Here is a 21097-nt window from a genome sequence, read left to right as displayed (position 1 = left end):
TGATGAGCAAACATGGAATTAAGAACATCGAGAACACAAGACTTTGGTTCCAAGTATGTGTACATCTTCCACACCTAATATATTTGAAAATGTCTATGTACACTATATAATGAAATAAATTAGCTAAAAATAATACAAGTGGATTAGTTTTAAAATTAAGTTCTGGCCAAATGAAAAGTGGGGACAATAATTTCCCACAATGATTAAAAATTAAAGTGGTTAGTAATTTTAGCTACTGCAATAGTGATTTTTTTCAAAAGCAAAGCAACTCAAAATTCAAAACGGTGATAAAGGAGGAGGTCAAAAATATTATTAGGAGATTAAAATTAGCCACTAAAATTAGTTAGTAATGTATTTATGTATAAATATATGTATGATTTAATTTATTTTCAATGTGTATCTATATTCTAACATATATTTTATATTGATGACTGACTTTATTAACTAATTTTAGTGTACATGTAATATAATAAAAAAAGAGGTGGCCGACAAAATTACTACTCAAGAGGAAGGTCTTGGTTTATTTTCAATTTTTCATGCCACATTATACTATTGAATATTGATAATCTAAATTCCTTTACACCGAAAATAAGAAACACTTTCCTTCCTTCTTTTTAACTTTTGTTAATACGTTGATTAAGAAAATTTGTTAGTTGTCTAGTAGCTATGAAATACGGATATTTCGCTAAATTATTGTGTACGCGTGTCGGATATATTTTGGACATGACACTTTCTGATATTCGTTCGACACACGTGTTTATTATGTCCAAAACGTGTCTTAATATAAAATAAAAAAATTTTCACCAAACACGTTTGGACACACCTAAATACCATCACGTGTCAGCGTGTCCAATCTTATTCTTAACATATATTCTTGAAATAAATTTAGATATATTTTATATTATTATTTATTAAAATAAAAAATATTTTAAATACGTGATACAATTAAAATAAGATATTAAAAATAATTAAAAATTTAATTTATATTTTAATATCAATAAAATATCAAAATATCATTATACTTTATCTAAAAAATACTTTATATTTTATATGTATGCGTGTCCCCGTGTCTTATAAAATTTTAAAATTCGCGTGTCGGCGTATTCTATGTCATATCGTGTCCTGTATTCGTGTCAGTGTCTTGCATCATAGTCTAGTAGGAATGACGTTTGGGTGTAGTTTAATGTAAAAGAGTGTTGAAGAGAATAAAGCATTGAATTTACTAATAATTTAAATTTTTTGTATGTTTAATTATACCATTTTAAAAAATTATTAACACATATTCTAAAGAATAATTATTTCAATTCATAAACGTATAAAAAGATCAAAACAACAGTTAACAGACGATACAAATAACGACCAAGCAGTAATAATAACCAATTAGACCATACAAATAGAAGAAGACTTCTATTCTCTTCCAAAATTAGGCTATTCTCTTCCAAAATTAGGTGGTGTGGTTCAGACATAACATTAAATTAAGCATGTGTATGTGGCTCAGTTAAATTTTGTCAGATCATAACATTAGTAGGTATATATGTAAACCATTAGTAGTCTAACTACTATAATTAAGGTAGACGAACATAGATTCTTTGTTAACAATTTAAATTAATATATGTTCATCTTCGCTTTATAGAAAATTAAAGTGGTAGTGTTATCTGACAAGGATTTTATTATGATTGCTACTTGATAAGGATTAACCTTTTTTTAAGACTTAATTAATGATACATCTTGATAATGATATTAATGAATGCTACCCTCTCAAAATGTTGGGTTGACGCAATTGGTTGGATTATATTGTCCTTCAGAGAAATTTCTTATGAATTTTCTAATTAACGTTGTGGTGTGTAAGTTTTACATAAGTGAAGTCCACGTTTGCCATTCATAAATTTCCTTACATTAAAATATTGAAGTTCTTCATCAAAAGATAGTAATATTAACAACTCAACAAGCAAGATCACCTCAAAAATAATGAAATAAAATGACCAATCAAGACAATATACACTAATTTTCTTATTAATTACATTATTTTTTTTCTGAATCATGTACATTACAATTTACATTAATTTTTGGTCGTTAACTTATGTTTTACATTACTCAACAAAAGAGCATATACAAAAGAAGCCCATGTATATACCAAGATGGAAAACTAAGCCCAAAATACATGCCTCATGGTTGGGTCTTCTTGTGTGGTCAAAACATCCGAATCCAATTAAAAAAATAATTATTTTATTAATTTTTATAACTTTATTAAATTTATAATTAAATTTTTATATATTTTTTAATTGAGTTCTTAAATCATTTTAAATTTTATAATTAGATTCTTACCATAATAAAAATATTTGAATTAGGAAAATATTTTCTTTTCAAATGCAAATACCATTACTACTTTCACATTTAGAGGATCACAGTAAACTTCTCCCTTGTGTTTATATATTAAGTTCTTTCAAGTTAAGCGATAATTATCACCATAGAAATCTAATTATAAAATTTTTTAAATGATTTAGAAATTCAATAAAAATATATATATATAAATTTAATTACAAATTAATAATACTATAAAAATTAAGAGAGTAATTTAAAACCTAAAAAGAAATCCAAACTATGTTCCTGCTCCCCTTTTTTATTTTGCTTTAGCATCTCCTCAAATCCTAACACTTTTTCCTGAACATTTCTTTTCTCGATGAATTTCCCATAGACTGTATATGATTGCTGCTAGCTTGTTTTTTTAGTCACAAAATATAATTCTTCCATCTTTTTTCTGGTGATCTATTTTTATCTAATTCTCTGTGCTGCATAAAAAAAAGAATAATATAATTTGTTAAAATATATACACACTAACAACTCAATTTTATTGTACACTTAATAAATTCTTGCCTCATAACTCTTATTGAATTATATTTTGATTATTTTCTGGCCTCTTGAAATTATAAACCCTAGCGATTTATGCATATTAGGGTTTTCATCATATTAGTAAGGAATTTGGAAGTTTATTAATGAATGTTAATACTCAATAAAGATATAAAAGAAAAAGCATTTGTAATTTTTTTTTGCATTTGACGATGTTATTAAAATCTTGAAACTTTTGTGTTTCTTTTTTCAAGAAAGAGCTTCCAACTTTATATCTTTGATAAACCTATATTCTAAAACACTCTTTAAAAAGATTGTAATAATAATTATAGGTAATTATCTGTACAAAGTTATCTTCATGTAAAAAGAATAAGCAACTATTATTAAATAATTTAATATATTTAACTAAATTATTATTTAATAATTTTTAATAATCATCTTTACACACAAAAATAACTTCACGTGAGTAATCACCTGTTACGATTGATATTTATATATTATATATTATATATTATATTATGTAAGTAGGAAGCGAACCTCAATTGGTTTATCATCGGATTCTTGTTCTCTTGACTCCACAATTTCCACGTCCCAAAGAATCCAATTTGCTGTTGCAGTTCTATGAGGGTTGTCGTGTGTGACGGAGTTCTTCCACGGCCGTAGCCGGAAATCGTTGGCTCGCAAGAATCCGCCGCCATCACGTGTCTTGAGTTTCACCTACAAAAGAATGCAACATACATTATTATTTAATTTCTCCATACTTATTGTTTGACATTAATTAATAATCATATAAGATATAATAAAATGTTGTCCAAAATATCATATCATATATACCAGCATCCCATCTCTTATGGGTTCCCATTCAAATGATGAAGAATTCAACAAATTTGAAGGAAGTGGTTGTTGCATGACTTTCTTGCCCGCGGATCCTAATAGGAATGGGATGTTGGTGGCTGTTAAGTAATTCCCAAAAAAACTCTTCAATCGGATCAAGTTGTTATCATGATTCAAAATCTCCACCGTCCATTTGGCATTGTCATAACATCCTTGGAGGTCTTGATAAATGGTTTCTCCATCACCGTTTGCCATTAAGTACTTGTCATGGTAGCTCTTTAGGCGCACAACTTTGGCATTTTGGAAGAATTCCATTGATTACACACACAACACTCAAAACTATATAAAAAAAAAGGTTTTGAGATTGGTGATTGATTGATGATTGTTTAATTTGGGTATATCATCATCAAGAAATTGTGGATTCATGGATTATATATTTATTGCAATTGAATATAATGGGGGAGTTGTTAATTAATTACAATAATAATGAGTTGTTATTATTGGTATATTTAGTATGAAAAGAAACAAGATTAAGAATAATTAGGATGGAAATTTTTATTATTTGACTTGTTAATTACAATAATGAGTTGTTATAGCTTAACAAAGGTATCGGCTAGTTGATGATGCATGCATGCATGTTGTTTTTTCCAAATAAGTTAGTTTGTTTTTTCATTTATAAATCTTGTATTTGGAAACAAGTATGTGATTTCTTTTATCGCCATAAAATTGTTCTGGAAGTTAAAAACGACGATGAATTTGAACAATATTATGAATGCGATATTGCATTGGAAATATATAGGAAAGTCTATTATTGTGAAACATACATTATTGTCGTCTACTATAACCACATAAATATTTAAATAAATAGGAAATTAAAGAGAACCATTAGAAATTAAAGGATAAACAAATAACTTAAGAGAAATGTTTAGGACTAATAAAATTATTATTTTTTGTTATTATTTTTAATTAATTATTAATTTTTTTAGTCTAATAATTTAATAATATATTTTTAACCTATATTTTCAACATTGATAGTTAATTACTAGCTAATAAAAAAATAATAAATTCTGCTATTTCTCTAATATTTTTCATAACTTAAATATGAAAAAAGAAATCCATTCATATATTGAAACAATAAAAAATTTTATAACACTAACTAAAGATCCAATACATATCAAAATGAATAAACACTTAAATTTGATTTTTAAAAAAATTCAGATTCAACACTTTAGTCTTTATAAATTTTTGTTTTCTAAAAGCCTTAAAAAATTATTCTGATCAGACAAGTTGGTCATTTTGTCATTTAAAAAAAAAACTAATTTATTTTATAATAATACTTTATAAAATTTAATTGTCTTATAATAATTTTTTTTAATAATTTATTTGTCTCATACGTTTAATACAAATTTAATTAAAAACAACAGAAAAATCGATTTATTTGACGAAAGAAATTACAAAAATATTTTTTTAAAAGTAAATTTGTTAAAACTAAAATATTTATTTTAAAATTCTTTATACTAATTTAAATTTACTCTATATTAAACATTACCACATGAAATCTCTCCCTTCGGAGCATGATTGATACTTTTAAAAAGAAATATTATCTACATGGACAGCTTGATTTTTTTCGTAAAGATAGAAGATTATATTTTATTAATTATTGAAAAATAAAATATAAAAATATTTAAAAATAGGATAGCATAATAAAAAGTGAAAATTTTTTAAAATAATACACTAAAAATATTCATTTAATGATACATGATCAAAAAATGAAGAAGAGTTTTAAAGAAAAAAATAATAAGTCAAATTGAATAAAACACTAAGAATTTGTCTCGTAGAGATGAGAATCTAAATTAAAAGTTTTTTTTTTATTTTTATGGAACAACTTGACAAAACTTGCTAGAATGATAGATGACGTTAAAGTAGCACTTTCAAAAATTAGCTAATTACGAGTTTTTATCAATTCCAACAAATGATAGCAAGCAATTAAGGATTACGCCAGTTAGCATTCTTCAACTAATGGATTAAACATCTTTGTTGATGCAATCCACCATATCCAAAAATCGTTAGGACTCTAAGGAAGAAGAGTGATTATTTTAGAACAATTGATCAAACAATGAGTGATTATTTCTGTTGTTTTATGACAGTAGAGACACATTAGCGATATATATAAATAATGGGAATAAATTTGAGTAAATACCAAATATCGACCATAAAATTTTTTTTAGATAAATAGCTTAATTTTGTGAAGTAAATTCAATTTTTATAGATTAATTTACGATTTTTTTGCTGCATTTAATTAGTGTAAATTTTCAGAAACAAATAGTAAAATAAATAATCAATTTTATAACTTAAAATTGTATTATATTACTTGAAATTATTCAAATTTTATTGTAATTTATTTTTATTTTGCTAAATTTTAACTAACAATCTATAGTATCTTAAAAAATTAATTCTTAAATAAATTTTTTATTTTTATTTTTATTTTTAGTAATCAGATGCTTAACTCTTAAAACCAATTTAAAAATAACGTGTCTGCTTGTTTGGTATGTCAGGAAATTACATACAAGCTATTAATTATACTATATATGATATCTTCAGTTCCGAGATCTGAATGGTATACATTTGCATTATTAATGATGCCATATTTTAGATTCAAGCAACCTCCGCCAAACCATAATTAAATTTAAAAGGGTATTAGGTGCGTTGCAAGTAATAAACAAAGGGAAACAAAATTTTATTAGGTGTATAGATCGAAATTTAGGAGAAATAGATATTAATCAATTTGAGTTGAACTAATAATTAATTTATTAGTTTATTAAATAAATATTAAAAATTTAAATTTTATTTATTATATATAGTAATTTATTGATTAATTTTTTTTTATAGATTCATCTACAGAAATTAGTGCATTTATTTTTTTTTATTGTCAAGATATATTCAGTGACAGAGACACTAATTTAAATAATATTCAGCTTATTCTTTAATTGCATTATCTTGATTTTGATTTGAGAAGAGAAGTGATCTTCGAACCTCTTTTAAATCTACCATGTGTACACACATTTAACCATCTTTATTGTAAATGGTTTACTCATTGAAACTAATAACCATGACTTGAAGAGTGCATCTTACCTTTTTCACTTCTGAAACTCAAGATTTGTTGCGCTAGTTCTACCATTCTCAGACACCAGAAACTGCTGAGGTATGATGTGATTCAGCATGTCATTACCTTCAATCATTGACTCTACCTGATTTTTTCACTGTAGGTAGTTGTCCTCATCTAATTTTACCGAGATCGGAGTTGCTGTGAATCCTTGCACCATGGTGATTGAATTTTGCTGCTAAATAGACTTGATCTTCTTGAATTTTACGGAAGTTGTGGTACCAAAAACTCTAACACCTTGAAAGGTATCAGAAACTTCTGGTGTGTGATAGAAAGAATTAGATATGAGAGAAAGAGTGAGTAGTGGAGCAAAATTTTAAGAACAGAAAGAGAGGAAGAAGAACGTGACCTGAATTCATTTCAAATATATAATTGGTAAAGTGAGTGTACAGTGAGTGAGTGAGTTATTTTATACTTAAAAAGAAATTCTTTTAGAAGAGTATAGAAGTGTTAACTTGTAACTAATTACTGAACCGAATAACTAACTGTTAATTGAATTGCTAACTTCTAACTAATTTCTCTTAAAAAGAAAAACTAGTTTCTTATTTTTTTAGCTGACTCAGCAGTAATGCAATAACATGCTTTAAGACACTCCTATCAAGTAATAATATATTTTTAAATAGAATTTAAATTTGTAACAAATTATTTTAGTATATTAAATTTAAAAATATTTAAAAAAAGAGAGAAATAGATATAATGATGTGCTGAATTCATATTTTATTTTCTAATTACTTGTGTTTTACATATTTTAAAAGTGATTTAATGTGTTATCTATCTTACCTTTGATCATCTAAAAAATATTATTAAAAGATTAAATATCTTTTTAAATCCTAAATTTTTCTATAATTTAGTAAAAAAGGGAATGCCATTTTACATAGATACAAGAACATGATTGAAATATATAGAAAGTGGGAAAAAGATCATAATAACCTCAGAGCTTTTATTGTTTTTCTATATATATCTAAAATATATTTTCTTACTTTTGGAATTTTTTCTTATATTTCATAGTTTTCTACGTACATTTTAAATTCACTATATATGTACCGCCATTGTTAATAAGTTTTTGACGGAATTAAATTGATTCACTTTTAAAATATTTGAATATAATTTAAAAAAAATGGTTAAGAACAATGTTAAATCTTACAAAAAACATTTGAGTACACTTTACTCATAAATTAAGAAAGTGAAAAAAAAAATAATAAGAAGGAAATAAAGCATGCTTGGTTGATTTATAAATAAAATTCTGAAATGTTCTTAGCTTAAAAAATATTTAAATAATCATTTTATTATATATATATATATATATATAATTTTTTAATAGAATATTTGACAAAAGAGGTTAGATAGATATTATTTAATTATTTCCTTAACATTAAATAATAAATTATCTGTCACAGCTAATGTACTTATATATATAGATATATAGGTAATTGAATGACTGTCTAAAGGTATTTGTCTTCATAATTAACATTTAGTACATTCTATGTAAAATAATTTACAGAAAATATTATTGGATTTAATTTTATCCAAAGGGAGAAATTTTAATAGTTATACAACCATACATTGTTATAATATTGTGAAATCTTATATATATAATTATGTGATAATATTAACAACTTAATATTATTCTCTCAGTTTCACATCACAATATCAAAATTAATCACTTAATAATTACAGAAATAAAAGCTAAAAAAGCTTTAAAACTAGTCAATTATTCTAGATATGTTTATCAAACTGAATTTGATATTTATAACTTTTAAAAGTATGCCTTTCTATAAATATAAATATTCTTTCTTATTTTTAAGATTTGAATCCAAAACTTTTTAATTCAAGTATAAGAAGATCTTTCTTGTATTAATTAAATAACTAATAAACCCTTACACAAATAACGCAATCTTCCAAACTCAAAAGTCAAAACATTCCCATCACGTCCATTGCTCTTAAAACAAGCATCAAACTATTATTACCAATTATTATTATTATTATTATTATTATTATTATTATTATTATTATTATTATTATTATTATTATTATTACAGTGTCAGATTCTGAAAACGCAAAACAGAAGAACAGAGAAAATGAAGAAACCAAAGCACCACCTGGCACAGCCACCGTCACCACGGCAACAACGAAGACGCATCGTCGTTTTCAGACTCGGCATTGCCACGCTTCTCTTCCTTCTCACCCTCATCCTCTTCGCCGCAACCACACTAACCTCTCCCATTCTCTCTTCCTACCTTCTTCCGACATCAATAACCGTCTCCATCACGCGCTCCCTCTTCGTCGAATCCAAACTCCACGCTCTCCCCATTCCCCCGCTCTCCGATTCCGTTCCTCCGCGTCTCGCATACCTCATTTCTGGCTCCAAAGGCGACGCACACGCGCTCACGCGCACTCTCCTCGCGCTCTACCACCCGCGCAACCGCTACATTCTCCACCTTGACCGCGAGGCCTCTGAAACGGAGCGTGGGGAGTTAAAGAGGTACGTGTTTGGACACGCGCTGTTCATGAGGTTTGGGAATGTGAGGTTGATTTCAAAGGCCAACCTCATCACGTACCGTGGGCCAACGATGGTGGCGAACACGCTCCACGCGGCGGCGATTGCGCTTAGAGAGTGGAGCGATTGGGATTGGTTCATCAACCTCAGCGCGTCGGATTATCCACTCGTTACTCAAGATGGTTCGTTACTCTTTCCCGCCACTTTTCTGATTCATTTATTCGTTCAATAATGTACTGGACGCAAATGCAATAGTGTAGGAGTATATATCAAAGCACTTAGGAATGTTTTAGTGATTCCTTTAATGAGTTCAACATGTTGGTCCTTATAAGTTTTGATGGTTTCAGAGTGCAGACTAAAATGTCATCTTTGCAAGTTTAAGGATTGATTTGCCATTTGAAAGTTTAGGGACTAACATCTAATAAACAGATACGATGGACTAAAATGGTCATTTAGAATAAGTTTGGGGGCCAATTTGGGATTTAGCATTCAGTAATTTGTATAATTTGTGGTGAAAGTGATAATAATTGGAAATTATAACATGGAATTGATCGAGTTGGGTTGTTTGTATTCACATTTTCTTTGACATTGAGCTGTTTCACTAGTCTGGCTCATGAATTCGATAGGTGGCAAAGAAGAAAAAAAGAGTACAAGGAATCATTTCTTGATATTGATGTTGGTATTTGTTTCATACTTGTTTTAGTTGGTGACGGATGATTTGTTTGTGGGTTTTGGTTGGCTAGATATCCTTCACGTGTTCTCAACCTTGTCTCGCAATGTTAGTTTCGTCGATCATACTGGTGACCTTGGGTGGAAAGAGTAAGTGAACTTCTACCATGTTGTTTGCTGTTGTTCTTTTGTTTGTTTTCCTTATCAACTGGATTTTGTGGTGTGTGTGTGTAGTCAGTATCGTGCAAGGCCACTAATGGTCGATCCAGGGTTGTACCTGGCACAGAAAAAAGATCTTTTTTGGATTACTCAGAAGAGGAGTAGGCCAACACAATTCAAGCTTTTCACAGGTGCGAATCAATTCCTTCTTTTTGTACTGCTTTTGGGTTTCTTTCTTTTGAGTTCTTCATTCTAGCTTATCTTAGGATGTTTATGGTTAGCTAATCCTGTGTCACTTTGAGGATTTTGTTAACTCAATAAAAATGACAGCTCTTTGAAAGTTATTTTGATGAGGAATAGGTTTTAGCTTGGTCTGGAATCTGGACTCTCTTTGTGCCAACAATGCAATCTTTTTTAACATCATGATGGAATTCAGTTATTATGCTTAATTAAGAATCTATTCAAATATTTATTTTGATAGCATTGTCATTCAGTTTGGGTTCTATAAGGTTACCTGCATTCTGAATACCCGCTAATCATATCAGCTTTTGAATTTCTTATGAGTAGAGTGGGACTTTTGTTTGTGAAGTTGTAATTTGTAAAACTGCTATGTCTTTTATAGATGCTATACCTCCTCAGCTGAATTGTTTCTGAAACAAATTTGCTTTTCAATGGAAATGAAAAATTAAGAAAGTAACCTAAAGCTATTATTTTATGAAGACTTTACACTTCTAATTACTAGTTTGGAAAGCTTTGTAGTCACAGGGCATTGTATATTCTGATTTTTAGCATGAGCTTTTTTCACTTTACTTCCTATCTTAAGGAATTTGAAAAACTGCTTCAAATACAGTATCTGGTAATACTACTGCATGTGGAACCTTAATACCTTTTGAATGAAGGTTATCGTGACCTGTTAGCTACTTTGATTTGCACTGAAAGTTTAAACAAATTAATCAGTTAGTTGAATTATCTGATCTAAGTAAGAGTGATTAGAACATCAAATCATGCCTTGACATCTTACCTTATTGCAATTAAACATTGCACCTTCCTGAAAGCTACTGGTTATTTCACCATGAAAACTAAAAACTGCTAGGTTTTGAGAACATCGAACATTTCCTATTATTATAAATAAAAGTGATTATACAATGATTCAAGGGGATTTAGAAAGATGGACCAATTCGTAAGCTGCTAGGGTCAAGCTCCATGATTAAATAGTCTCAAATTTGAATTTATCTATCTAGTTTGGAGTGATATGATAGAAATTAGTCATCTTAAATTCTGTGATCATTTAAGTGTTTATTTTCTAGGCATCTTGATGAATGATGACCTAAAGAAAATTTTCCAGGCTTCCTCATTTGGACTGGATCAACTACTCTGGTCTTCTATTTTTGGATATACACAAGGCACAAAGCTGCTTTAGATTTTGCCGTCACTTAGTTTATTTTGCAACATGTTTTACTTGCCAGCATAATGCAGGAAAGAACTTAGCATGTGGATTGCATGCTGCTTGATTATATATACCTTTGATATTGTAATATATTTATTAGGTCTTCTACTCAGAAATAATTGCACTTTGTTTCAAAAACACATAGCATTTAGCCTTGATAAACTTTTTGTTTTCCAACTACACTAACTACACAACCCTCAAATTTGAAACAATGTTTTAGGCTTTGTGCCTGACCATGACAGCATATTCATATTTTGATTACCTCCCTGTCTCTTTCTTTCAGGTTCCGCGTGGATGGTGCTGTCAAGATCGTTTGTTGATTACATGATATGGGGATGGGACACCCTACCTCGGACCCTCCTCATGTACTACACGAATTTCGTATCTTCCCCTGAAGGATACTTCCACACTCTCATATGCAATGCCAAAGAGTTCAGGAACTCAACTGTTAACAGTGACCTACATTTCATTTCTTGGGACAATCCTCCTAAGCAACACCCTCTCTACCTCAATCCAGCTGATTACGAAAAGATAGTTGGCAGCAATGCCCCTTTTGCCAGGAAGTTCCCCAGAAACGATTCGGTTTTGTTGGACAAAATCGATAAGGAACTATTGTCCAAAGTTGGTGCTGAAAGGGCTGTTCCTGGAGGGTGGTGCATAGGAAGCAGGGAGAATGGGACTGATCCCTGTTCTGTAGTTGGTAATACTACTACTCTTAGACCTGGCCCCGGTTCAGAAAGGCTTCAAACTTTAATTAATTCATTGTTATCACCAGAAAATTTTAAGCCAAAACAATGTGTATAACAAGAATCAACCAGTACTACAATTCTAATTGAGATTTTTTTATTTGTTGCCTGCCACTTGCTTTTGTCTCTATAACACACACGAACTAGCTGAAACTAAAACGAATAGACGTTTATTCTCAATGAACCCAAAAAGTGAAGGCGACAGTTATTTTGAAACGAAAAGAGTATTGATGTGTTAAAAACTCATTCTACTTGAGACTAATGTCGGCCTCTCAAGAGGTTCACTGGTTTAGGAATTCTTCTGTAACAGATGGATTCTTGGTTTAAGTTAATAAGAATGTACCAAAATGATTCTCAAGTGACACATTGGTTTAAGAATTCCTCGGTTATTCATGGATTCTTATTCAAAATAGGTGGGAATTTAAATGCATCCAATTGTCTTTATATGAAACTAATAATTAAAAACTGTTATCTGACGATTTATATGAATTGATGATTGATATAATAATTACGAATTCATAATAAGTTAGTTATGTACATTTGTTTTCAGTCAATATATAACAAAGACCTATAAGTAGGAAAAGTCGCTTATTATTATACTTGGTCACTTCATCTAGGAGAATTAGGATACACGCTAGGAATTTTTCATTTTATCTTGCAACCTTTTTTTTTTTTGGCATGATGCTGATGCAAAAAAAGAACTTGTTATCATATTGATTGGATAATGCTGCTTATTAATCGATTAATATACTTTTTAGTAGTTACATGAACCTTTTTTCTTATGAGATTTGGTTATTAAAAATCATTGTGACTCTCTCTAGCTATTTATATATTCATGTGAAATTGACTTTTCCTTAGGAGAGGTTTGTAATCTGTTTGCATAAGAATATTGAGTGAATGAGTGTAATAAAACAGAGTCTGTAAAATTTTAGAAATAGAGAGAGGAAAATGAGTTTAATACTTTAATTATTGCATGCACTTTATTTCAAAGAATACGTAATATAACGTTTAACCTTAACGCAATCCCCAAATTTTATACAGAATGCATGCTATCTCATGCAAAACCTTTAATAAGGTGAAAAATAAATATATTTAAATAGTTGACAAATATACTTAGCTCTCAGCTTCTAACCATGTACGCTTTTGATGAATGATCTGTAAGACACAATTTTGATACTTGTGGCAGCTCCAAATAATGTCTCCTCCGAAAATTAAAATACATATATTGTTATGAAGTGGTTGTAAGATACCTGGTCGCAGAAGAATGACATTAGTTATATATAAGACGAAAATTTAAATACAGTTAATTTTATGTGAAATTAATATAGTTGAGCATCATTAAATAATTTAATAAATTTGACTAAATTATCATCTAACGACTCTTAACTATCAACTTTATATAAAATTAATTGCATTGAGTTTCTACCTAGTTATATATGTCATATATACTATCCAATGTCATCTCTCCTGCGACAAGGATTCTTTAACCACTTTGAGTTCTTTCGCTCATATTTTTTCTGCCTTTCATGCACTTATATCATTGAAATATATATAGGCAATACCACAATACGCATGGTTCCAATAACCCTTCTCAATGCTAGCTACATTATTAATTAATTATCTACCAAAGTTGACATTTATTTTGTGGGGCTGTGTTGTCCTAAGAAATAAGTAGACGTACAAGTTTAATGACTAAATCAAGTTCTCAGCATTGTAAATAGGGGTGCAACTTGATAAAATATTATATCAAAGTTAAAAATATTTTTATAATAAAATAAAATTAAAATAAAAATTTTAAAAAAATTAAACTAAAATTATATATAAAAAATATTAAAATTTAGGGAGATCATTAGTACAATGCAATGACCGTTGTTACTAGTAAGTCAATGAAAGGTGAAACTGAAAGACACAAAATATCCCTCTAAAATATGACAAAAATACTAGGTCGTCGTCCATGTAATTTCAGTCAATAATGTAAGACCTACAAACTAAAAGTCGCTTAGTCACTCATTATTTTCAATTATTATTATTATTATTATTATTATTATTATTATTATTATTATTATTATTATTATTATTATTATTATTATTATGATTTCACGTTCTCATGCAACAATAGATACAATTATTTTAACGATCATACTATACATGTCCACAAATTAAAAAATCAATTATTAATTTGCTATTATACATAATGTACGTGTATAGAAATACATATTTTGTGTTTATAAGAAAATTAAATATTTTATTATAATAGATTTGATATTATATTATTATTGATTTGATTATTTTGATCGTTGATTACGTTGTTAAAAAAATATAAAATAATATATAAAATATAAATATACACAAATTATAGTAGTTTATTTTTAGTGTTTATAGAATATTTTTTTTTAATTTTAAATAAAACCTATATCCTCGTTTCCTCTCTATATATGATCATTCTAGTATAATTATGTTAAGTAATTATAGCATTTTAAAAAGTGTTGTTAAAATTAAAATAATATTTTTTATTATTAAATAATACCTTTTAAAAAATAATACTTAAAAAAATATTATCAAAATATAAAAAAAATGTAACTTTAATTTTAACAATATTTATATAAAACCGGAGATAATGAAAGTGGTCAAAATAGAGAGGGAAAGGAATGTGTTGGGTCAATAGTATCGGTTCTTTCCATCGTTGACTCGTTGTGGACATTGAATCATTCAAGATCATTAGAAGTAGTAGACATTTCTCTTCCAACCCCAACCACATACACATCAAATTAACAAGTGACATAACAAGAGAATGAGTCAAATAAAACCGCCACAATAATGATAATAAGACAAGGGAGGCGTCATGGATGTAACATTATTGCCATTTGCCACCTTTCATTGTATAATAACAACTTGTAATATTACAAACAAATAAATAAAAATAACTGAATGTAAATAAATAATAAATAATATCTTGAATTGGTTGCTGATCATGTGGTAGCATCTAATTCCAAAATGGTGCTGAGGTTCATAGGGTTCATGTATATTGTAGAACCTGACATGATTCTTTCGACAATAATTCTATTAGCCCTTTCAGTTGGATGAAATGGATCCCAAAAAACAAACGTACTTCGGTCAGGGCACAAGTTGGAGCTTGGTGAACACACACCAAGTCCATTGTAAGGTCCTTGCCCACAACAAGCTACTTTTGATGTTGTGAATCCTGATCAATTCATTGGAATATATAGCTTCTCATCAAACTTTAATTTCAATGAATAAATGATAAGAAAAGATACAATCAAAGGTTGAAAAGTCTGAGGAGCGAATATTAATTCGGGATATTAATTTTAAAAAACAGCTAACAATTAAAAAGAAATGGACCATAAAAATAAATATCCAAAATTTAAAACAATGAAACATTCAAAACTTTAGTAGAAAAAATATTTAAAAGTCAAACAAATTAAAATCAATTTACTATTTAGGAATTATAATTTAAATAAGAATTTAGAATAATTTAAAATTTATATTAGTTAGAATTCGGAATTTAAAATTTAAGATCTAAGTTTTAGGGTGGCTGGAGGTGGTCGGCAACAGCAGAAGACGGGGGTGAGGCAGTAGTCGTGAATAAAATTGTGATATGAGAGAAGAAATCAAAAGAGTAAAAGAATTGGATTGTAAAAAATTATTGAGTTAAATGATATATTTTGATTCAAAATTCTAAATTAATAATAAATTCTATGAATTATACATTTTTTTTTAAATCTAAATCAACTTAATAATGCGTTTTATGTTTGAAATTCCCATTTTTTTTACACTAATGAAAGAAATTAAAATAAGTCCTTGTAAAAAGTAAGAAAAAGTTATTAACATTATGAAATATTTAAAACTTTCATATTATTTAGTAATTGTATTAAAAATAATGTAATAATTAACCATACAAGAAAATATATAATAAGAACAAGTCAAGTTAATTTCGAGAGTAGTTTAGATAATTACCAAATGCAGTTGGATTACTGATGAAGTCATTGTGCATTAGCGCAGTGTTAGCAGCGATAAAAACGTGTCTGCGAAGTCTGTTATTGAGGTTTGTAAGCATGCGTTGAAGTAGAGGGTTGTAGAGTGAAGCAGCTCTTTGGAGCTCACGTGAGCATTGACCATCTCTGCTTCTCATTGCCATTTCAGCCGGAGCACAACCCAGTGGACCCGTCCCTGTCACAATTACTCTCCTTCCTCCCATATCATATAGTTTCTACATCACATTTATTTGATTTTTTCATCAACAAAGATGTAGTAGGATCTAGGTTTTCATTTCTCTAGACAGGTGATGAGGGAAACTAATAATAATAATAATAGGCAAAAGAATTTTAAAAATTCTGTAGAATTAAATTTGTTGTGCTAAAATTTGGTTTTTCACATTTTTTTAGAGCTTTATTTAAGAACTTGTTGTTGACTAATAAGTTGCTACATATAAAAGACAGAATTTAAACCACCGATCTTTACTTATGCAGATTATTGAATTAAGTACTAAACCAACTCAACTTGATTTTTGTTGCGCTAAATATAATACTATATTAGTCATACACTGTGATACATGAACATTGACACGGATACGGAATACGATACGATACGAAACACACAGACATATAAATTTTAAAATCTTATAAGACACGAGATACATATATATAAAATATAAAATATTTTTTTAGATAAATTGTAATGATATTTTGATATTTTTTATATTAAAATATAAATTAATTTTTTATTATTTTTAATATCTTATTTTAATTATATAAAATATTTAAATTTTTTATTTTAATAAATAATAATATATATTTTTTGCCGTAATATGAAATTAAAATATATTAAAAAAGAAATTAAATGTGACTGAATAAATAATTATATAATGGTTTACTGAATTTTATCCCCAAAAAAATGGTTTATTACAAACTTTTTCCATAAAGAATGATAGCGTTTAATTCTTTAATTTGTTTGGCTTTTGAGAGATATCAAACTTAATTTTGATATAGAATAAGTAACTTACAACTTCACATAAACAAAAGTAATGTGAACCAATCAAGCAATTCATATATACATTCAATAATATTTCAGTAGTTTTGTATTTTCAATATATATATATATATATATATATATATATATATATATATATATATATATATATATATATATATATGTAATATATGTAAAGTAGTAAATGGAAACCATAACATTAGCAACAACACGTTGATGTGAAAATCGAATACTGAAAACTATAAACCTCAGAGACAATATATATATATATATATATATATATATATATATATATATATATATATATATATATAGCATCACCAATTTTCTCATGAGATATTACAATTCACATGTTTCACTTTGTTTAATTACCTTCAAAATCTTTCGGTACTCAAAGATGAGAAGCTTGACATACTGGGGTAATCGATATTGACGAGACCTTGCTGAAGGAGAAACTAGATAGTAGTTGTTGACAAAATCATTGCCACCCACAGTTATGAGTATCAATGCACGTTTCACCAATCTTTTTGTCTTTGAAATTCCGATTAGTGCACTTAATCGCCTTTGATACTCTTCGAAATACTCTAGCTGTCTGTACATTCTTGTTATGTTCAACTGCAAATGTTAAATTAAGCTTATTGAAAAACTATTTGTTTTTATTACCATAATTTTTATGATAAAAAGAATTAGATTTTAATTCTTGTTAAATATAAAATAATAAGGTAAACTGTATATTTTTTTCGTAGCTCAAGAAAAATAATTTTGTAATAATTGAAGTTGAATTAGTTTTTCAACCAAATCTACTAAAAATAAATTTATATATTAAAGAAATAAAATTCTTAGTTTATTTTTTTATGGTATAGCATTATTACTCAATTAGATTACTTCAATGCCAAGTCAACAATTCAACATATATAGTTGGTTGTGTGTCAATGTCACATTCAATAGAATATCTGCACTTTAATTTTAGTCGTAAGCAATGAGTAATCATTAATTAATTAATTAATTAATTAATTATTAATTAACTTACAAACTGAACTCCAGTATCATTAAGGATTCCAACTCCAGCTGAAGCAAAATTGGCACCAACTAGGAGCTTCTCTCCTTTAAATTCCGGACTCAAGTATGGCAATGTAGATTCGGCACCAAGTCTCATACCTGAACCAAGCTTGTTATAGATACATCATGAGTACTAAGATGATGAAAATAACAATAATGATAATAATTAATGCATTCTTAGTATAAAATAATTTTATACGAATAACCAATTATATATATAATATAATTAAAAATCGTTAGATAACAATTTTTTTTAGTTGTCTGCGGTATTCTCAACAGACATCGTGTACAAGACGCGATTCGAACTTCCGACACTTGTTTAAGTAGATGAGTGAGTTGACCACTTGACTAACTCAAATTTACTTCATTAGATAATAATTTAATTAATCAAATATGTCAAATCACTTCTTTATGTAAAGATAATCAGGTCTAAATAATCTAAATAAATAAATTTAATTAAATAAACATGTAAAATTCTTTACATTATCAAAAATTAAACTCTAATTAACATGTATGTTATTACTTAACTGATGAAATCAGGAATGTTGTAGCCATTAGAGAAACGACCAGTTGGTGTGCGAGTTGGAAAATCAATACCATAAGGAGGTGAATCAGCACGAGCAGTTGTAAACAAATAGTTGTTGTTTCCATTATCAACAAGTGAATCTCCAAACACAAAGAATGCCCTTGGCCTAGCTTCAACACTACTAGGTACATTAATAATAACATTCATAAGTACCAAAAATACCATACCAAAATCAACCAATAATAACGTTTTTGTTGCCATTGCAATGAACGGATATGTAGCTTTATTATCTCGGATGATTCAAGTATTCATATATCAATATATATATATATATACTAATTTCTACCCCATATATATATTTAGGCACATACGTTTTTTGTTGTTAGCATTGGACCCCACTTTTTGGTGCACTTCAATTTTATTTAACGTTTCTAAAGTTCTACTTCTAAAAATTGTGGCAATTTAACTAGCTTAAATGAGATAATTGATTGGTATTAAGTATTAACATGGATACGTAGTTATTAGGAGTATGTGACAACAATGTGTGTGTATGTATTAATATATGCATACTACTTTGATTTCGTACCGACCAATAATTTGGATGAATTAAAGATTACAAAGCTAAAAATGATGAGATTTTTATGTTTGGGCCTTGTTTTGAATTTTGATGCTACTAAAAGAAATTTAAATACAGGAGCTAAGACTGCGGTGCAATTTGTTTTCACAATCAATTGTGAAATGTCCATTATACCTCCCTCTTTCCCACTTCTGAGGCGATTAAAATTCTTCTATTAATGGCATAAAGTATAAACTCTGAGTAGTGAACTATGTTTTGAAAAAGAGAAAGTATAGAAAATTAATTTTTAGTTAGTTAATATTAATTAATTTATTATTTTTAATTCTAAAAATTTTTTATTTTAAAAAAATTATAATTTATAATTTAAGGTTTAGAGTTAAGAATTTATGATTTAGAATTTAATATTTAAACTAAATAAAATATTTAAAAAATAGATAATGCTAGCTGAAAAAAATTGGCTTCTTAACATTACTCTTTGAAAAATCACTAATTAATAAATTTACAAAGGAATAAATGAAAGTTAAAATTGTTCACTCTCTTTTAGAAAATATTAAAAATTAAGCAGGTTTAATTTATTCTAAAAGTTAATTTAAAATATAATAATTGTTTTTTTTTTAAGATTACGTGGGACTTTATAGAAAAAATTCTTTAATCGAAGACTTTTAACCATCTCATGTAGATTCAAATTAAGGTATGTTAAAATTGCACTAGTAAAACTTAAATATCGATACTTTTAAAGAAATAAAAGAAAAAATAATGCATGAAATTGATACATACAAATCGATCAAGAGTGCAATTTGTTGTGTGTGCCATAATATAACGCTCCTCTAATAAGTATCAATGTATATTGATTATTGAGTTAATTATTTATTTAGGTGCATACTATAGTAGAAAGGAAAAATATAAAGAAAATGATTTTTTTTTTATAAATAATTAGATAGTGAAAACTCAGGTGCAGTCGACTTTATGTGAAGTTGATAGATAAGAGCCGTTAGATGAAAATTTAGTCAAATCATCTAACGACTCTCAGTTATCAACTTTACGTGAAGTCGACTGCACCTGAGTTTCCACATATATCTAAAAAATATATCATTCTATTTTTACTAATTTTTTAAGATAGATTATACTTTTTTTAGGATTTATATTTTTTTCGTCCCTAAAGTCTGGGGTAAAAATCAAATTCGTCTCCAACTTTTTTTTATTATTAAAATCATCCTCAACTTTATTAAACGTTATAAAATCATCATTTTTTAAAATTTTAGACTAAAATACCCTTAATCATTATCTTTCCCCTTTACCCTCCTCACTCTGCTGTATGTTTACCTCAGTCACCTCCCTACTCCACTCTCTTCGATCTCCATGCAAATCTTCAACAATAGCAATACCAACTTTTTTTTTTAATTACAAAAAAATCAAACAAAGCCAACACAAAATCAAGAATAACAATATATTCAGATTCAAAAATCCACCACAATAATAACACCATTTATTTTTTTAATTCCAAAAAAATCAAACAAAGCTAACACAGAATCAACAACAACAATATATTCAGATTCAAAAATCTAT

General features: G+C 27.8%; 3 protein-coding genes and 1 long non-coding RNA gene across 4 annotated transcripts; 1 reads left to right on the top strand and 3 right to left on the bottom strand.

Moving 5' to 3' along the window:
- Positions 1-2574: 2574 nt before the first annotated feature.
- On the bottom strand, positions 2575-7230 carry LOC112797724 (uncharacterized). Its single transcript, XM_025840792.3, has 4 exons — positions 6814-7230; positions 3682-4020; positions 3385-3564; positions 2575-2789 (listed from the first exon to the last, which is right to left on the bottom strand). Exons 2-4 carry the CDS (start codon positions 3994-3996, stop codon positions 2730-2732), a joined length of 555 nt encoding a protein of 184 aa, XP_025696577.1. The 5' UTR covers positions 3997-4020; positions 6814-7230; the 3' UTR covers positions 2575-2729.
- A 1654-nt stretch (positions 7231-8884) lies between these two features.
- Positions 8885-12476, top strand: LOC112797723 (beta-glucuronosyltransferase GlcAT14A). The gene is made up of 4 exons (XM_025840791.2): positions 8885-9523; positions 10085-10160; positions 10245-10360; positions 11900-12476. Exons 1-4 carry the CDS (start codon positions 8923-8925, stop codon positions 12418-12420), a joined length of 1314 nt encoding a protein of 437 aa, XP_025696576.1. The 5' UTR covers positions 8885-8922; the 3' UTR covers positions 12421-12476.
- On the bottom strand, positions 10224-13885 carry LOC140184500 (uncharacterized). The gene is made up of 2 exons (XR_011881496.1): positions 13789-13885; positions 10224-13612 (listed from the first exon to the last, which is right to left on the bottom strand). It is a non-coding gene; the product is annotated as an uncharacterized lncRNA (long non-coding RNA).
- A 1195-nt stretch (positions 13886-15080) lies between these two features.
- On the bottom strand, positions 15081-19232 carry LOC112794463 (GDSL esterase/lipase At5g33370). The gene is made up of 5 exons (XM_025836473.2): positions 18957-19232; positions 18400-18527; positions 17742-17984; positions 16338-16590; positions 15081-15564 (listed from the first exon to the last, which is right to left on the bottom strand). Exons 1-5 carry the CDS (start codon positions 19213-19215, stop codon positions 15332-15334), a joined length of 1116 nt encoding a protein of 371 aa, XP_025692258.1. The 5' UTR covers positions 19216-19232; the 3' UTR covers positions 15081-15331.
- Between the last annotated feature and the right edge of the window lie 1865 nt (positions 19233-21097).

Source organism: Arachis hypogaea, chromosome 4 (assembly GCF_003086295.3).
Source record: "Arachis hypogaea cultivar Tifrunner chromosome 4, arahy.Tifrunner.gnm2.J5K5, whole genome shotgun sequence".
Classification (NCBI taxonomy): domain Eukaryota; kingdom Viridiplantae; phylum Streptophyta; class Magnoliopsida; order Fabales; family Fabaceae; genus Arachis; species Arachis hypogaea.
The sequence above is the reverse complement of the archived record's forward strand: the minus strand, read 5'-3'. Positions and strand labels throughout refer to the sequence as shown.

Coding starts and splice junctions, on each gene's coding strand:
- LOC112797724 (XM_025840792.3), bottom strand. CDS start 3,996: ATGGAATTCTTCCAAAATGCCAAAGTTGTGCGCCTAAAGAGCTACCAT. Junction 3,565..3,681: donor CCATAAGAGATGGGATGCTG/GTATATATGATA, acceptor ATTCTTTTGTAG/GTGAAACTCAAGACACGTGA. Junction 2,790..3,384: donor CCGATGATAAACCAATTGAG/GTTCGCTTCCTA, acceptor TTTTTTATGCAG/CACAGAGAATTAGATAAAAA.
- LOC112797723 (XM_025840791.2), top strand. CDS start 8,923: ATGAAGAAACCAAAGCACCACCTGGCACAGCCACCGTCACCACGGCAA. Junction 9,524..10,084: donor TCCACTCGTTACTCAAGATG/GTTCGTTACTCT, acceptor TTGGTTGGCTAG/ATATCCTTCACGTGTTCTCA. Junction 10,161..10,244: donor GGTGACCTTGGGTGGAAAGA/GTAAGTGAACTT, acceptor GTGTGTGTGTAG/TCAGTATCGTGCAAGGCCAC.
- LOC112794463 (XM_025836473.2), bottom strand. CDS start 19,215: ATGGCAACAAAAACGTTATTATTGGTTGATTTTGGTATGGTATTTTTG. Junction 17,985..18,399: donor ATGATACTGGAGTTCAGTTT/GTAAGTTAATTA, acceptor TAACATTTGCAG/TTGAACATAACAAGAATGTA. Junction 16,591..17,741: donor AGTACCGAAAGATTTTGAAG/GTAATTAAACAA, acceptor AATGTGATGTAG/AAACTATATGATATGGGAGG.